This window comes from Taurulus bubalis, assembly GCF_910589615.1.
Source record: "Taurulus bubalis genome assembly, chromosome: 16".
NCBI classification, from domain to species: domain Eukaryota; kingdom Metazoa; phylum Chordata; class Actinopteri; order Perciformes; family Cottidae; genus Taurulus; species Taurulus bubalis.
Window position 1 is genome coordinate 2966275 of NC_136604.1, and position 13970 is coordinate 2980244.

The window sequence follows — 13970 nt, forward strand, 5'->3', positions numbered from 1 at the left end:
GACATGAACCACAAGGCAAAATACACACAATTCAATCCAAATAAATGTGTTTTGTATAGCCCAAAAACACATTTGCCTCAGAGGGCTTTACAATCTGTACACACACAACATCCTCTGACCTTTGACCCGCACATCGGATCAGGAAAAACTCTTTAACGGGGAAAAAGAGCAACAGAGGAGGATCCCTCTCCAGGATGGACAGAAGCAATAGATGTCATGTGACCAGAATGAACAACGTAACAGTTACAGCACATTACATGAATATGACAGAAATTATTCATATATAAAATACTGTAGTCACACAACTTGAATAAGAATGTCACAAAATACACAAAATAAATTAGGAATGTCTAACTGATAAAGTATTAATTGGGCTGCTCCCTGTTTGCCTCGCGTCACTCATGCAGGTTTGACCAGCGGATCATTTGTGTTTATTTGTGCGAGACGCAAGATATGAGTCTGGATAAATAATCATCTGCCAGAAAGCAAATAAGAGTATTACCCAAAATGTGGAATTTAAACAGCAAATATATTGATTGGTTTATGGAGACTACGGACAGACATTGATACACCTGGATGTGGTTCAACCCTCTGAAGTGACCTGAAACATCATGTAGTTATTTGCATGTTATGCATTCTACCAGGTTGTTTGTTAACACCAAAAACACTGTGTACACATAATGTTATTTTAATTCATTTGTGCTAAAAGAAAAATCATTTTTTTATCATTACCCCAAAAATGCGCAACATTGGTGACTCACAGGTATTCTCAATGTATTTGAAAAGAGCGAGTGAGTGCAAACTTGTCATGTTTGTCCGTGATGAGATAACAAAGTTAGTGCTGAATGTTAAGTTTAGAGTTCTTTTTTTCTTAGTATTTTCCACGACAGTCTTTATGGTAATGATAATGATGAGGCAAACTCAGGCTGTCAGGGGCAAAACAATAAAAAACAAAAAGGGCAAAGGGTTCACATCTCAGTACAGAGTGCATCCCAACGTTGCATCCCGATCACCGCATGGCCATGCAGCGTGGCAAACGAGTAAAGAATTCAGTCCTGACAATACGACTGTATGGAAAGAGCACAGGGCAAAACATCGGAATTGAGGAACCTTCACCTGCAATGTGAATATAGTTACCATGTATATTGTTGCTACAGATGTAGCTTATGGACTAACAGTGTATAAAACACTTTTTCCATTTCATTTTAGGGCATTTAATCCTGGGCTTTCTCTTGTGGGTGTCTGTTTGTAGACGTTTCTCTAAGAACAGGGCCGTTGATGCCTCTAAGCACACTGTGTTCCTACAGGGATGGATGGGTGTGTTGAAGTGAACCGCTTCTCCATAATCAGTGTATTACCTCCAGTGGACGGCGATCGGCACGCCCCCATTTTAGAGAAACAGCAGCAAAATGGATTTTGGACACCAAAAAAAGTGTCTCACCTAAAAAAAGAACTCAATGTCAGTTTATGTATACATATGCTTGATTAAAATATGTTCACCGCTCCCCATCAGACAGCCCTTGAACTGAAAGTTCTCTCTGCTCTTTTCAAAGCTAAACTCGCCTGTCTGGTTCTCCATCCTGGGGGCGTGGCTACTGTGACCATGGATACGTACTTTATATTCAACCCACTGAAAAACACCCAAACAATCCCTTTAACCCATTCAAGGTATCTCTGCAGCATGTTGTAGCGACTTCAATATTGATTTCTTAAGCTGTAGTTGTTTTAGTTCATCCTAAGAAAAATCTTTTCACCTCCATTATGATGAATGTTGTATGGAAAGAGAGACACTGTAAAATATATTGTTTTATTGTTCATCACCGTTAAAATGTCAGAAGGAATAGTACACTTAGAACATGGTAGTTCGACAAAATAAACTTTTTTTCCTCAATAAACAAAAATATAATTTCTTACAGATCGTCCATTTTCTTAACCCTTTCAAAAGTGCACACAGAGCAACACACACCAATACACACCAGATATGCTCATACGCAAAAGTCATTTTTTGCAGTTGTCAAGTCTTTGGTTCAAGTCTCAGGACTTAAAGCTCGAGTCCAGTCTGAAGTATTTGATCTGGAGTCGATCACGTTTCTGAGCTCCAGTCTCTCAGCTCGTGGTTGCTTCATATTTATTGCAAAAGTGGTGACAACTTGGTCAGACCATAATATAGAAGCGGAAGAATAATCTAATCTTTATATTTTCCTAAACGAACATTAAATACACAACACTTGTTAATAAATACCCAAATTCATAAGTTAATGCCACTGACATACTGCACCAGCATGCACCATTAGTGTATATAATATTCAGACAAATACTTTGTGAGGTACATTATGCATCGTGCTGCCCTGTCAGATTGTACCAGGGAGACGAGATCATAACTGCTGTCAAATGCACATATATAATAAACTATTCATTCTGGTGGCCAAACAGAACACCCTTTTAATGATACATTTCCATTGGCCTCCATCCCATCTTTTCTTCATCAATACAACGTGTAGTATTTCGATCAGCAGGTATTTTCCGTGCATTGCTGGATCTGCTCCACACCCCATGGCTCGGAGACCTGCAGAGACCCTCAAGCCCTTCCTTAGTTAGTGCAGAGGTTGTTTTGCACACTAACATGTTACGTGGAATTCGTTGTGGCGTTGAATTCAGTTTTTTCATCCGGATTAAATCTGTATTTGTATCCATAAGGCCGCAGGTGGTACGTCAGGTACTCCAGAGCATACATCTGGACAGCATAAATGTAGTGAAAGGACACGACAAAATCAGAGCAGCAGCCTGGACCCTGCAGAGAGAAGAGAGAGAACCGCAATAGAGGTTAGCAGTTATGATTCAGACGATGTGCTCCAGCAGCAGGAAGCCAAAGACGACTCCACAGGTGTGAATGTTGACAATTCACTACACACAAGGACATTTACATCCCAGTAATAATGGCATTTGCTCCTGCTTTGGGTTCAGTAGCTTCACGCTGCCTGTTGGTGGCCTCATGGACAGTGACGCCTCGCAAAGGTGTTCACCTGCTGCTTTAGTTCACTGCCATTGGTCAGGGGTGTCAAACTCATTTCAGTGAGGGGCCACATGCTGCCCATTTTGATCCCAAGTGGGCCGGACCAGTAAAATCACAGCATAATAACGCATACATAAGGACAATGATTCTCTATGTTTAAATCATTGGTGAAGCTTGTTGGATGATAAACCCTATTTTAAGGTCTTTCTACAATAAACTAGAAACATGAAGACCAAAAATGCCCACTGTTGACCTGCCTGGGCTCTCCTCTGCAGATTCCCTCGCAGTTGAGCAATATCTAGTAATATCAGTATTCCAATTGATTGTGACTGTGAAAGGTTAGCATGCCCGCCTTTCAATCAGAGGATCAGTAGTTTGAGCCCCGACTCAGCTTTTTTTTTCTTTTTTCTTTCCTCACTTTGAGCCCGATAGAGTCGACATGTTTGTACTTTCTTCAGTGAGACAGACAAAAGGGAAACGACGGTCAGTCAAAGCTCAGCTTTGTTAAGAGAAGCGATGTGGAGAAAGAAAGAGAAGGAGATGAGAGAAGAAGAGCAGGAACCTCCCTGATCCCAGGACAGGGTTAGCATTACGTTAAAGCACATTTTTATGAAACAAAGGTGTATATAATTTGCTTAATGCATTGGTTCTTAATACACGTTGCAAAAAGGGTGAGAAAGGACCGAAGTGTGAATTAGCTTTTACTGGAATACACCGTTAGCATTCATTATCAGAGGTATTCTGATTACATTACATTTAGCTGATGCTTTTATCCAAAGCAATTTACATGTTTGCTCTATACACCGTATACACAGCAACGGTGAGCAATTAGGGGTTAGGTGTCTTGCTCAAGGACAGAACGACATGGACTAGCAGAGCCAGGGCTCGAACCACCAACCCTCTGATTGAAAGACAGGCATGCTAACCACTTAGCCACAGAGTGGAGTGTGTAACCGCTTCTCATGAAGCTTCAGCTGAAGTTCAGTCAGGAAGACTCTCTCTCCCTGTGATTGCTCCATCAGCTGATTGTGGGCGTTCACTTTAAATTAACCAACCAGATTCTGCACAGTTGCCTTAAGCCAATCACATCGTTGCTGTCAAACTTAAAAAATGTTCTCCCCTCTGCCATCAATAGTTTTAACTGAATGTGACCGTCCTCCTCCAGTCAGCATCACAGCCCTCCTCATTCATCATCGGGTTACAGCCACTCCCTTCATCACCACCAGTGTCCTGACTCCAGGGCGTTCTGCCTCATCAGACCTCAGCATCACTACCCTTTGATTATCCTACTTCAGGAGTCCAATTGCCAAAGACTTTGCACTATTCAAATGTTACGCATAAGCAGTACATTATTGTTCAATTCTAAACAAGTCTCTCCTGATTCTCATATTGCCAGATCGGAACTAACAGGAAGTCATTTTTTCTGAGTTTTCCTGTCCTGTCCGACTTGACCGCAGTTTTTTGTCAACGCCCCCTGCTGCTGCCGCCTGCTCTCGTCTACATCCCAGACGAGGCGCAGCTCTTTCGAACGAGCCCATTAACTGTGGGGGTTGCAGTCCAGTCCAGGTGAGCTTGTGCACATGAAAGAGGCAAGATTCTAACAGCCAATCACATGCAACATCAAAGAGACCCACCTTTAAGACAATGATCTCACTGGGAAATTTGGGAAGCGCAGCATTAAAAAGTTAAAAACAGCACATCAAACAAGATAAATGTAGCTATAGAAAAAGTGAAAAATACAGTAATCGAAGACTAAAAGTATTTTTTTTCATTAAAAATAATGATATATCAGTAGGCTTTGAAATATGTGGCTAACAATGGGTAAGACTTGAAGAAAAGATGCATGGATACATGTCACAGTTCAGCTTCCCTTCTCTCCTGCCACTCTGTCTCTCACCCACATCAGTGCACTTCTTAGCCACACCCACCTCATCAGCGCCATCAACCTCACCTGTCCACTCTACTGCACCCAGTCACTTCAGGATTCAAGCGCCAGCCACGTCCCGACTCTAAATGGACCATCATTTACTAAATAAACATCATGCTGTATTTAAGACTTCAAACTAGAGATTGAGACACAAACTACAATTACAATGTTTACTAATCAAGGCGACCCTGCTGGTCAGTAGACAGAATGCAGGTTATAAGATGCATCTGCATCACTCTGTTGCAACCGAATAATATGACGCGTGACATTTCCTCTTTTAATTCTCCTTGGCGTGCAACGGGATGCTCCGTGTGCAAAGACACATTGGCAGCATGGGGTTGGACTCCGACTCAAATGGTCACAAAAGAAGAAAACTTTCAAGTAGCCGTATATCTGACTGAGATCTGATCCTCTTACTGACTGAGGGCTGAGAGGCGACTGATGCTTATGAAGAGAAGGAGGTGCCCCTTTCCCTTTGTGTATGTAAATTGTCTTGTATTTTCTAGTCTTCCGACCACTCACAGCTATTTAACGCTACATGTCATCATTCACATCCATTCGTGACACACACACACACACACACACACACACACACACACACAATGTAAATTGTGCAATATGAATGAATTCCCATTCAGGAATAGTGGCTAAATCTAAATCAGTCTAAATCTCAATTCCCAACAGGACTTAGTGTATTGTGGTGCATACCTCTACTGGAGGATAGTGGTCATAAATCAGATACCAAGGCCTCGACCTTGGGGACTGCCTGATCAGGTAGTAGTCTGGAGGATAAGGATGAAATGTTTGTCTCCCCTTAACGTCTCTGGAGTCCGCTGGCTCCACCTTCATCGTCTCCATACATTTGCCCAGAGCCATGTCCTCTATGGTGGAGAAGTGGGTACACTTCCCAGTATCGAACCCTTCAACAAATCTCCTCAGTGCTTCCTTACTGAGGACATAACCTGCTCCTCCACTCATGTAGCCTTGGCTGATGAAGGGGGTAAACCTTCTGCCCAGGTACAGCGGCTTTAACGGATCGTATCTGGACAAGGTGTAGCGTAGGTTCTCTACGACCACAAACGTGTCGTCGTCTGCTTTCAGGAACCAGTCCGCTTCGTCCAGGTGGTGCTGGTGGATGTACTGGAAGGCTCGGATGGTCTTCCAGTACAGGTTCTCCCTGCCCTCACTCACGTTCAGCTTCACGGTGGGGAAGTCCGTCTCCACCGAGCTCATGTACAGCACTTTGTTGCAGCGCTTGGCCCACGTTTCCCTGATGTGCTTGGTTCGGGATTCTAAGCTCTTGGGCCCCGTCATGATCCAGCACAAGAGCCGCGGGGCGCTGGAGGAATTAGCCGCCGAGCTCTTGTTCTCAACTGGAGGAAATAAAGGACAAAGCATCAGAAATGTGTTGCGTGGAGGTTTAAGACATTTAAGATCAGAACGGTACACTTGGACTGTCGTCGAGAATATACCGGGATCCACGAGTAGAGACAAGCCGGTAAACATTCTCATGGTAACAATACTGTCCTTGGTTTCCTGCTTTTATCCCAATACTGTGATTATCATGGCAGGGCTCCATATTAACCATGGCTCAATGGCCTGTGGCCACAAAACCTAGTTAGAGTAGTTATATATACGATACCTCCTCATTTTATTACAAAAAATCTCCATAAAAAAGGTGGCAGCTGGCTGGCGCAGCCTTATCAAGGTAAATGACCTTGCTGTTGGCGATATTATACGTCATCTCCAGTTAAGAATATAAAACATCTGTTTTCTGTTTGAAAAGTAAACGTAGGGTACAGCCTGATCTCGAGCACACAGCTGATAGGTAGGTGGCTTGTTTACATCGCGTACGATGACACCGGCTTGTTGTTAGGACACGGGGGGTAGGATATGACACATCCAACGATGTGTCACATCTACTTGCAACATATCTACTTGCAACAGCTGCTAGCTCCCTGGGACGGAGCTAGCAGCTGTTTGGATAAGCCCCCTACAAAGCACTGCCTTTTTAAAAGGTGATACAACCCTGTGTGGTGTAATGTCTCTTCTCTTCTGTGGTGAGCAGTCTATCAACACAGATGTAGGCATTCTTGATTGAGAAGAACCAGCTGGCATGCTCTTTAATAAGTAAGGTAAGCATTCCGCTTCAAAGTTTGGACCGGAGCCAACCTTAGGAAACGTGCTGCTTGGTGGAAAAGGTGCCCATAAGTCACACCCTCTCTGTTTGCCTTTATCATAAGCCCTGTACACGCCAGTTCACCCAAGAGTGTTTCATCACTGTCACCGTAGTCTGAATAGTTTCTAAATTGAAATGAAACAGGACTTTAACTCAGGAGACCGCTGTTTGTGTCTTGTGTCACACAAAAAGTCAATATTGACTTATTTTACGTTAAGGGAAATGTTACATACTAAACACACTTTTTTTCAGCCAAACCGTGATGTTTTACTACACTTAAACCAAGTAGTTGTGTTGCATTTTGGTGTTTAACCTTTTGTTTAAAACTGTAATCACAGTAGATCCAATTGTAAATATTCATGCTCCCTTTTTATTGCACTCTGTTTCAGACTCTGTTTATCGTTAAATGTTTATTGTTAAATGTTGTGCACTTCCCACCAGGACAAATTCATTGTATGCGTAAACATACTTGGCAATAAATGGTTCTGATTCTCTTTCTGATTCTGATCAGCCGGAGAAAACCTGTTTGGGTTTAGTTGAATGGGAGTTATCTTGTGACCCGATCCCCCAACCCCGTCTCCTAAAAATGACGTTCCCCCAGAACTAATACGCATTCCCAATTACGTTTGATCAGAATCGTATCTCCTCCCTGATTATGTTTACGTATTACACATACGTCGATTATACACGTATAGGTTGATTAAACATGTATGTTGATTATACACGTATTTTTGTTTTATTGTTTTTATGTTTGTGTTTGACATATTACAAATACGTTTATAATTGTGTGTTTGTGTTATTGTTTTCTTGCTTTATTTAAGCATATTTTAATTTTTAAACTCTCCAGTCTTCAGACTGCTTGCACCGGGGCTCGGTCTTCAGACGCTTGGCGTCGCCGTCAGGCCGTCGGTATCAGCCTCATCAGCAGACACTCGGATCTCTGAGGTCACATCAAGTGCAGAATCTTCCGTGAAAAATATTCAAACGGGCGGAAGGAGTCACGGGACCCAACATCCGGTTTTCAAAATACTAACTGATATGAATGTGTTCAGAACAATTCTGACCACATCCAAACATCTTAACTGTACTGGTCTTACAGAAATATTGTAATATGTCAAACACAATGTACTGTTACAGTTAAGATGTTTGTGTGTAATCAACCTATACGTGTATAATCGACGTATGTGTAATACGTCAAACACAAACATAATCAGGGAGGAGATACGTTTCTGATCAAACGTGATTGGGAATGTGTATTAGTTCTGGGGGAACGCAATTTTTAGGAGACAGGATTGGATCCCCAGAACCACTGGGAAAAAATAGTTCAAATTAGTCACGTTCAATAATGTGACATAATAAGTTGTCAGTATTTTTGATACTCAAAGTACATTTTACTGATAATGCTGTACTTTTACATTCTTGAATCCAAGACTTTTAGTTTTACATTGTTGCATTGGTACATTTACTCTCAGACCATAAAGATGTTTTTTAGAACTCCCACATGAAGCGCTGGTGATCAGGACCTTTAACCTTCATCACCAACATATTAAACAATCAAAGAAAGAAGAAGCTACTGTGAGACAAGCAGCACAGCAAAATGGAAACTCACTTCTTATTGAAACATTATTATGTAATTAATGTCTCCAATGTACCAATCTCAAGTGATGGTTAATATTTTGAGAAATTTGTTTGGAAAAGTGAATTTGCATATTGTGTAAACAAAAAGACTTAAAAGTGACTGACAGAGTGGCCCCACCCGCCTGGTAGTTAGTGATACTTTAAAGGAGGATCCAAAATGAACTCAATAAATAAATAAATGACACAAAGTCAGGAGGAACAAATAATAATAATAATAATAATAATAATAATAATACATTTAATTTATATCGTGCTTTTTGTGGTACTCAAAGACACTTGACAAAACATTTTTAAAATCATCATATAAGCTATACAATAAAAGCAGATAATTAAAAATAAAAACAATAAGAATATGGAGCACACAATCACACATTAAAAGCAGTTCTGAAGAGGTGGGTTTTGATTTGTGTTTTGAATATGGAAAGGTTTGATTGACTAAGTCATGAAAAAGATAGGATAAAGAAATGAAAAGTGTAAACGCATCGATAGTTGTGGCCGCTCTATAATCATTAGACCTGTCCGCAGTTACACCGGCTGTGGTCTGTGTGGCGCCAACAGCAACGGGACCGCGCCAGCGCGCGACCTTTACGCATGGCTATTTATAGTGTCCATACAATTATTATTCTCATGTAGGTTACCTATAACTGTCGCCGTGGCGTCATCGTTATTATTGTTGCTATTATTATTATAAATTGACACGAGTATACCTACTTTTTCTTAAAGGAATAACAAAGACAAGACATGAAACCTCTTATTGTGGCGCATCAGCCATAAAACGTGCATAAAAAGACACGTCAGAATGAAATATGGATTAAATCAGAGTCTACCTGTGCGTCCATGTTTGAATTCATGCTTGGTAGTCCAGTAAAGGGCTTGTTCTTCCAACAGAAAACGAGAGGAGAGGAATCCCATCATGAGTCCAGTGGTGAAGAATAAATGAGACGTGATGACCCTCATCCTCCCGGTGGAGCCGCCGGACACAGTGGGTCGTTAGGTCGCGCGCGCGCGAAGCAGTGCGCGCGAGGGTTCTCGTCTGCTCACTTGCTCTAACAGTGATGAGAATGAATCTTTACCATCAGACACGAGGATGAGCCTCGAGCTGCAGCTCTCTCTCAGCGCACACCTGCTCTCCGCGCGGGTGTTTCCACTGTGTGTGATTCCAGTTGGGCGAAGCTCAATTAAAAACCTCATGACGTCACCAAACGCTGTAAACGCAGACGCGTCCCTTCACGAACAGTACGTCATCACCTGAAGGCCTTTTTCTGCCTCTTTCTGGAATCCCCATCTACTTTACCAATTGGAAACTGACCTCAGACAGAGTTAGTTGTGACAAAGTTTCCGTTTTACAGACGTGTTAAGCACTGTATACCATCCTGATGATGTGTGTGTTTTTACTAAATAGTCAGATTTTTCAGTGTCCTAACATCTGAGGAATATTAATCTAACATTATTGGTGGATCTGAAACAGATGTGTGTTTCGTCGAATAATTTATCATTGCACATCACGGATTGACACATATAAAGACACCTATAAAGACAGGACCAGAGGCATTTGAGAACAAACGTATTGGACAATACTGAACCAGACGAGTGAAGGAAACAGGGCAGAACGGAGCAGAACAGACCAGACAGAACTTAACAGAACCGGACAGAACGTCATTCCTCTGTGTTTTCGGTGTAGGTGAGATCACATCCAGGTTGTCGAAAGACACCACCTTGATGGCAAGAGCGGTCTGTCTGAACGTCAATGTGCTGCTGAGGACGTTCATCAAGACACTGGGCATGATCGCCCTGATGATGAGTCTTTCATGGAAGCTCACATTCCTCGTGTTGATGGAGACGCCCGTCACCGGCTTCATTCAGAGCATCTACAATGCAACACGTTTCTGTAGTTTTCACAGTAATATTACTGTATACTGGCCATATTCTTACTGTAGAACTCCTATACAGCATGTTGCTGTAGATCTGCAATTCATCATGGTCAAAATTTATTCCTGGGTGAATCTTACTGTAAATAAAAGTTGCTGTGAATCACAATGCAGTAATTTTGAGCGGGTTTTCCTTTTTCAGCAATACACCATAATCTGTCTTAACATTATTTTCAACACAGTTAGGTTTAGCTATCACACTGACAGAGGGGGAAACAACATTGTTATCCTCCGTTGTGTTACACAAAAGATGACGGTAACTATAATGTTGTGTGCCAATGGACATTTGCTTCTCTCGACACAATTTTGGAGCAAGAGCTACAACATTTCTGACCAGTCCACTTCAACTTCAGCAACAGCGAGGTAACGAAGCTCATTATTATTCCTTCATATTTCCTTTTTGCCAGGCATTTTGCAACTGTACATTAATTACAGACAGCACAGTCTTCTCAAGTAAAGTAACCGTGTAACGCTACGCGACTTTAAAGGGAAGTAGAGACCCTTTCCTGCACTAGTAAGCTAACGTTAGTGTTACTAATATTACCAAAATATAGTATTTGCTCATTAAATTGTGATATAAATCATTTGACTTCATATAGTTGATACATGGCATGGGTTTAGTGTAACTTGTAAATGAATTGGAATCGTGTATGTGTGACAGCGTCGTCGTGTATGTGTGTGTTTGTTGGTGCGCTAGTTTGCTCCATTTGGAGAAGTTTTGACTCTTTTCTCTCTTGCTAGCTACCGTGCGGCACAACGTGACGTGAGTAACGTTACCGAGCAACACTGAAGGTGAACCAGAACGTTGAGAGTGAACCAGAACGCCACAACAGGTCAGACAGCACAACAGGTGAGACTTTTACACAACATGGCGTGTGTTTTCTGAGCTAACGCTACATGGCAGACTGCAACAGCTGGTATAACGTTGATACGTTGCTGCTAGCTTAACCATGCTGTCGTGTTCGGGTCTAATCTGACCGATTTACAACTTTAATCAATCATAAATATTGTGTTTTACATCGGATTGACCATATGATATCCTCCACACTAGGCATTTAAACATACAACATTGCAACCGCCCCTCTCTCTCTCTCTCACACACACACACACACACACACACACACACACACACACACACACACACACACACACACACACACACGCACGCGAGCGTGTGAACACTTGTTTGCAGCCCCATATATAAAGTTGGTCACATTTCAAACTTCAAACCAAAAAAGCAGGTGTTATGGGAACCGTCTCTGTCCTGCTTCATGTTCCTGTCTCCCCACGTGAACCACACCTTCCAGACTAAACAATGCTTATCTTCTCACTTTCCCCCTAAATACACCGGGAACATCAAAGTAAGGGTTTCTTTCATGTCTCTCCTAATAAATACGGTAGGGAAACCTCCACCAGGCTGAAGTTGAGGCCCAGGGCCCTGTTTCTCGTACCTGGCTTACTGAGTTAGCGGCTAATTGTCAGGATAAGATTACGTAGGTCAGGCTTTCTCGGTTTCTTGAAGCAAGCTTAGATAAATCACCATAGCAACACATCCAAAAATTTAAACCTGCTCCCGGGCAGGCTTACTGAAATTCACTGGATAAGCTGGACACTCCCACGGACAAAAAGGCAGCTCCCTTCCTCATTGATGAAGGAGCGATATTAGTTATATTAGTTTTATAGGGAGAGAGTTCTTTCAGATTGCCAGGATCCATCCTTTACATCATCATGACTTCCTGTACGCGGCGCTATAGATTTTGCCCGCAAGAAATAATTTATTTAGAGAGCTTCTCGAGCCGCGTACATTGATCACCACAGGCGCAGCTGATCGCCCGTCTCAGACAGACTATCAGCCGCTGCATGCCACTGTTCTTAAGTTTATTTAGCTCTTAAGAAACTTATGGATGTGTTGAAAGCACTTATAATTATATGACAGTGTTATTAGTACACCATACATATCATTATTGTAGAATATGATTAAGGTGATCGTGATGAGAATACAGAGCATCACACACAATTTATTTTCACTGCTTCAATTGATTGAATTTCTGATTATGAATAATACATACATACTGATCCGCCCATACACATATTCAAACTCATATACACATATATAATACATGATTCATACGTGCATACAGTACGTATATCCTCATAAGTATATATTTATTCGTAAATATAATCTGATTGATTTGGGTGATGAAGCACTTCAAATTAGCCGATACATTTTCTCAACACTGACGCATTTAACTTGTCTGATATATTTTCGACCCTCATGTCTCGTTTATTTGCCATTGTACTGTTAGAACATGGTGGTGTCAGTGCTCCATTATCATCCCTTCTGAAGAGGAGCGGGCGCATTTATCCAGATGACTGACGTCTGGCTAGAATTAACGAGACCGTTTCAGCGCGGATCAGCCGTGAAGAAACCCAGATAGCCTGATGTCAATCATCTCGCTCATTTAAGGTGGAGATTTGGACATTTGCTTGACTTTGTTTAACCAGGTACGAGAAATAGGGCTCTGTTCATGAAGAGACTCCAGTCCAGGAAGAGACTCCAGTTCATGAAGAGACTCCAGTTCATGAAGAGACTCCAGTCCAGGAAGAGACTCTAGTTCATGAAGAGACTCCAGTTCAGGAAGAGACTCAAGTTCAGGAAGAGACTCCAGTTCATGAAGAGACTCCAGTCCAGGAAGAGACTCTAGTTCATGAAGAGACTCCAGTTCATGAAGAGACTCCAGTCCAGGAAGAGACTCTAGTTCATGAAGAGACTCCAGTTCAGGAAGAGACTCAAGTTCAGGAAGAGACTCCAGTTCATGAAGAGACTCCAGTCCAGGAAGAGACTCTAGTTCAGGAAGAGACTCCAGTCCAGGAAGAGACTCAAGTTCAGGAAGAGACTCTAGTTCATGAAGAGACTCCAGTTCATGAAGAGACTCCAGTTCAGGAAGAGACTCCAGTTCAGGAAGAGACTCCAGTTCAGGAAGAGACTCTAGTTCAGGAAGAGACTCCAGTTCAGGAAGAGACTCCAGTCCAGGAAGAGACTCCAGTTCAGGAAGAGACTCCAGTCCAGGAAGAGACTCCAGTTCACGGAGAAGACGACCGCCCAGGGAGAGGATTCCAGTTCAATACAGTAACAATAAAGTCAGTTATGGACATTTTATTGTTTGAAATTGTACTTTTTTCAGTTCAAATTGTTTTTATACATTTCCCCCTTGACCTGAATTTTGTATTGCTTCCAGTGGTTGAATTTTTCCTGTTTACTGTCAAATTACTTTAAAGCCTGTT

General features: G+C 42.0%; 1 protein-coding gene across 1 annotated transcript; it reads right to left on the reverse strand.

Annotated features, from left to right (window-relative positions):
- Positions 1-2626: 2626 nt before the first annotated feature.
- On the reverse strand, positions 2627-6254 carry c1galt1a (core 1 synthase, glycoprotein-N-acetylgalactosamine 3-beta-galactosyltransferase 1a; the record flags this gene model as incomplete). The annotated part of the gene is made up of 2 exons (XM_079232424.1): positions 2627-2791; positions 5649-6254. 2 exons carry the CDS (start codon positions 6252-6254, stop codon positions 2627-2629), a joined length of 771 nt encoding a protein of 256 aa, XP_079088550.1.
- Between the last annotated feature and the right edge of the window lie 7716 nt (positions 6255-13970).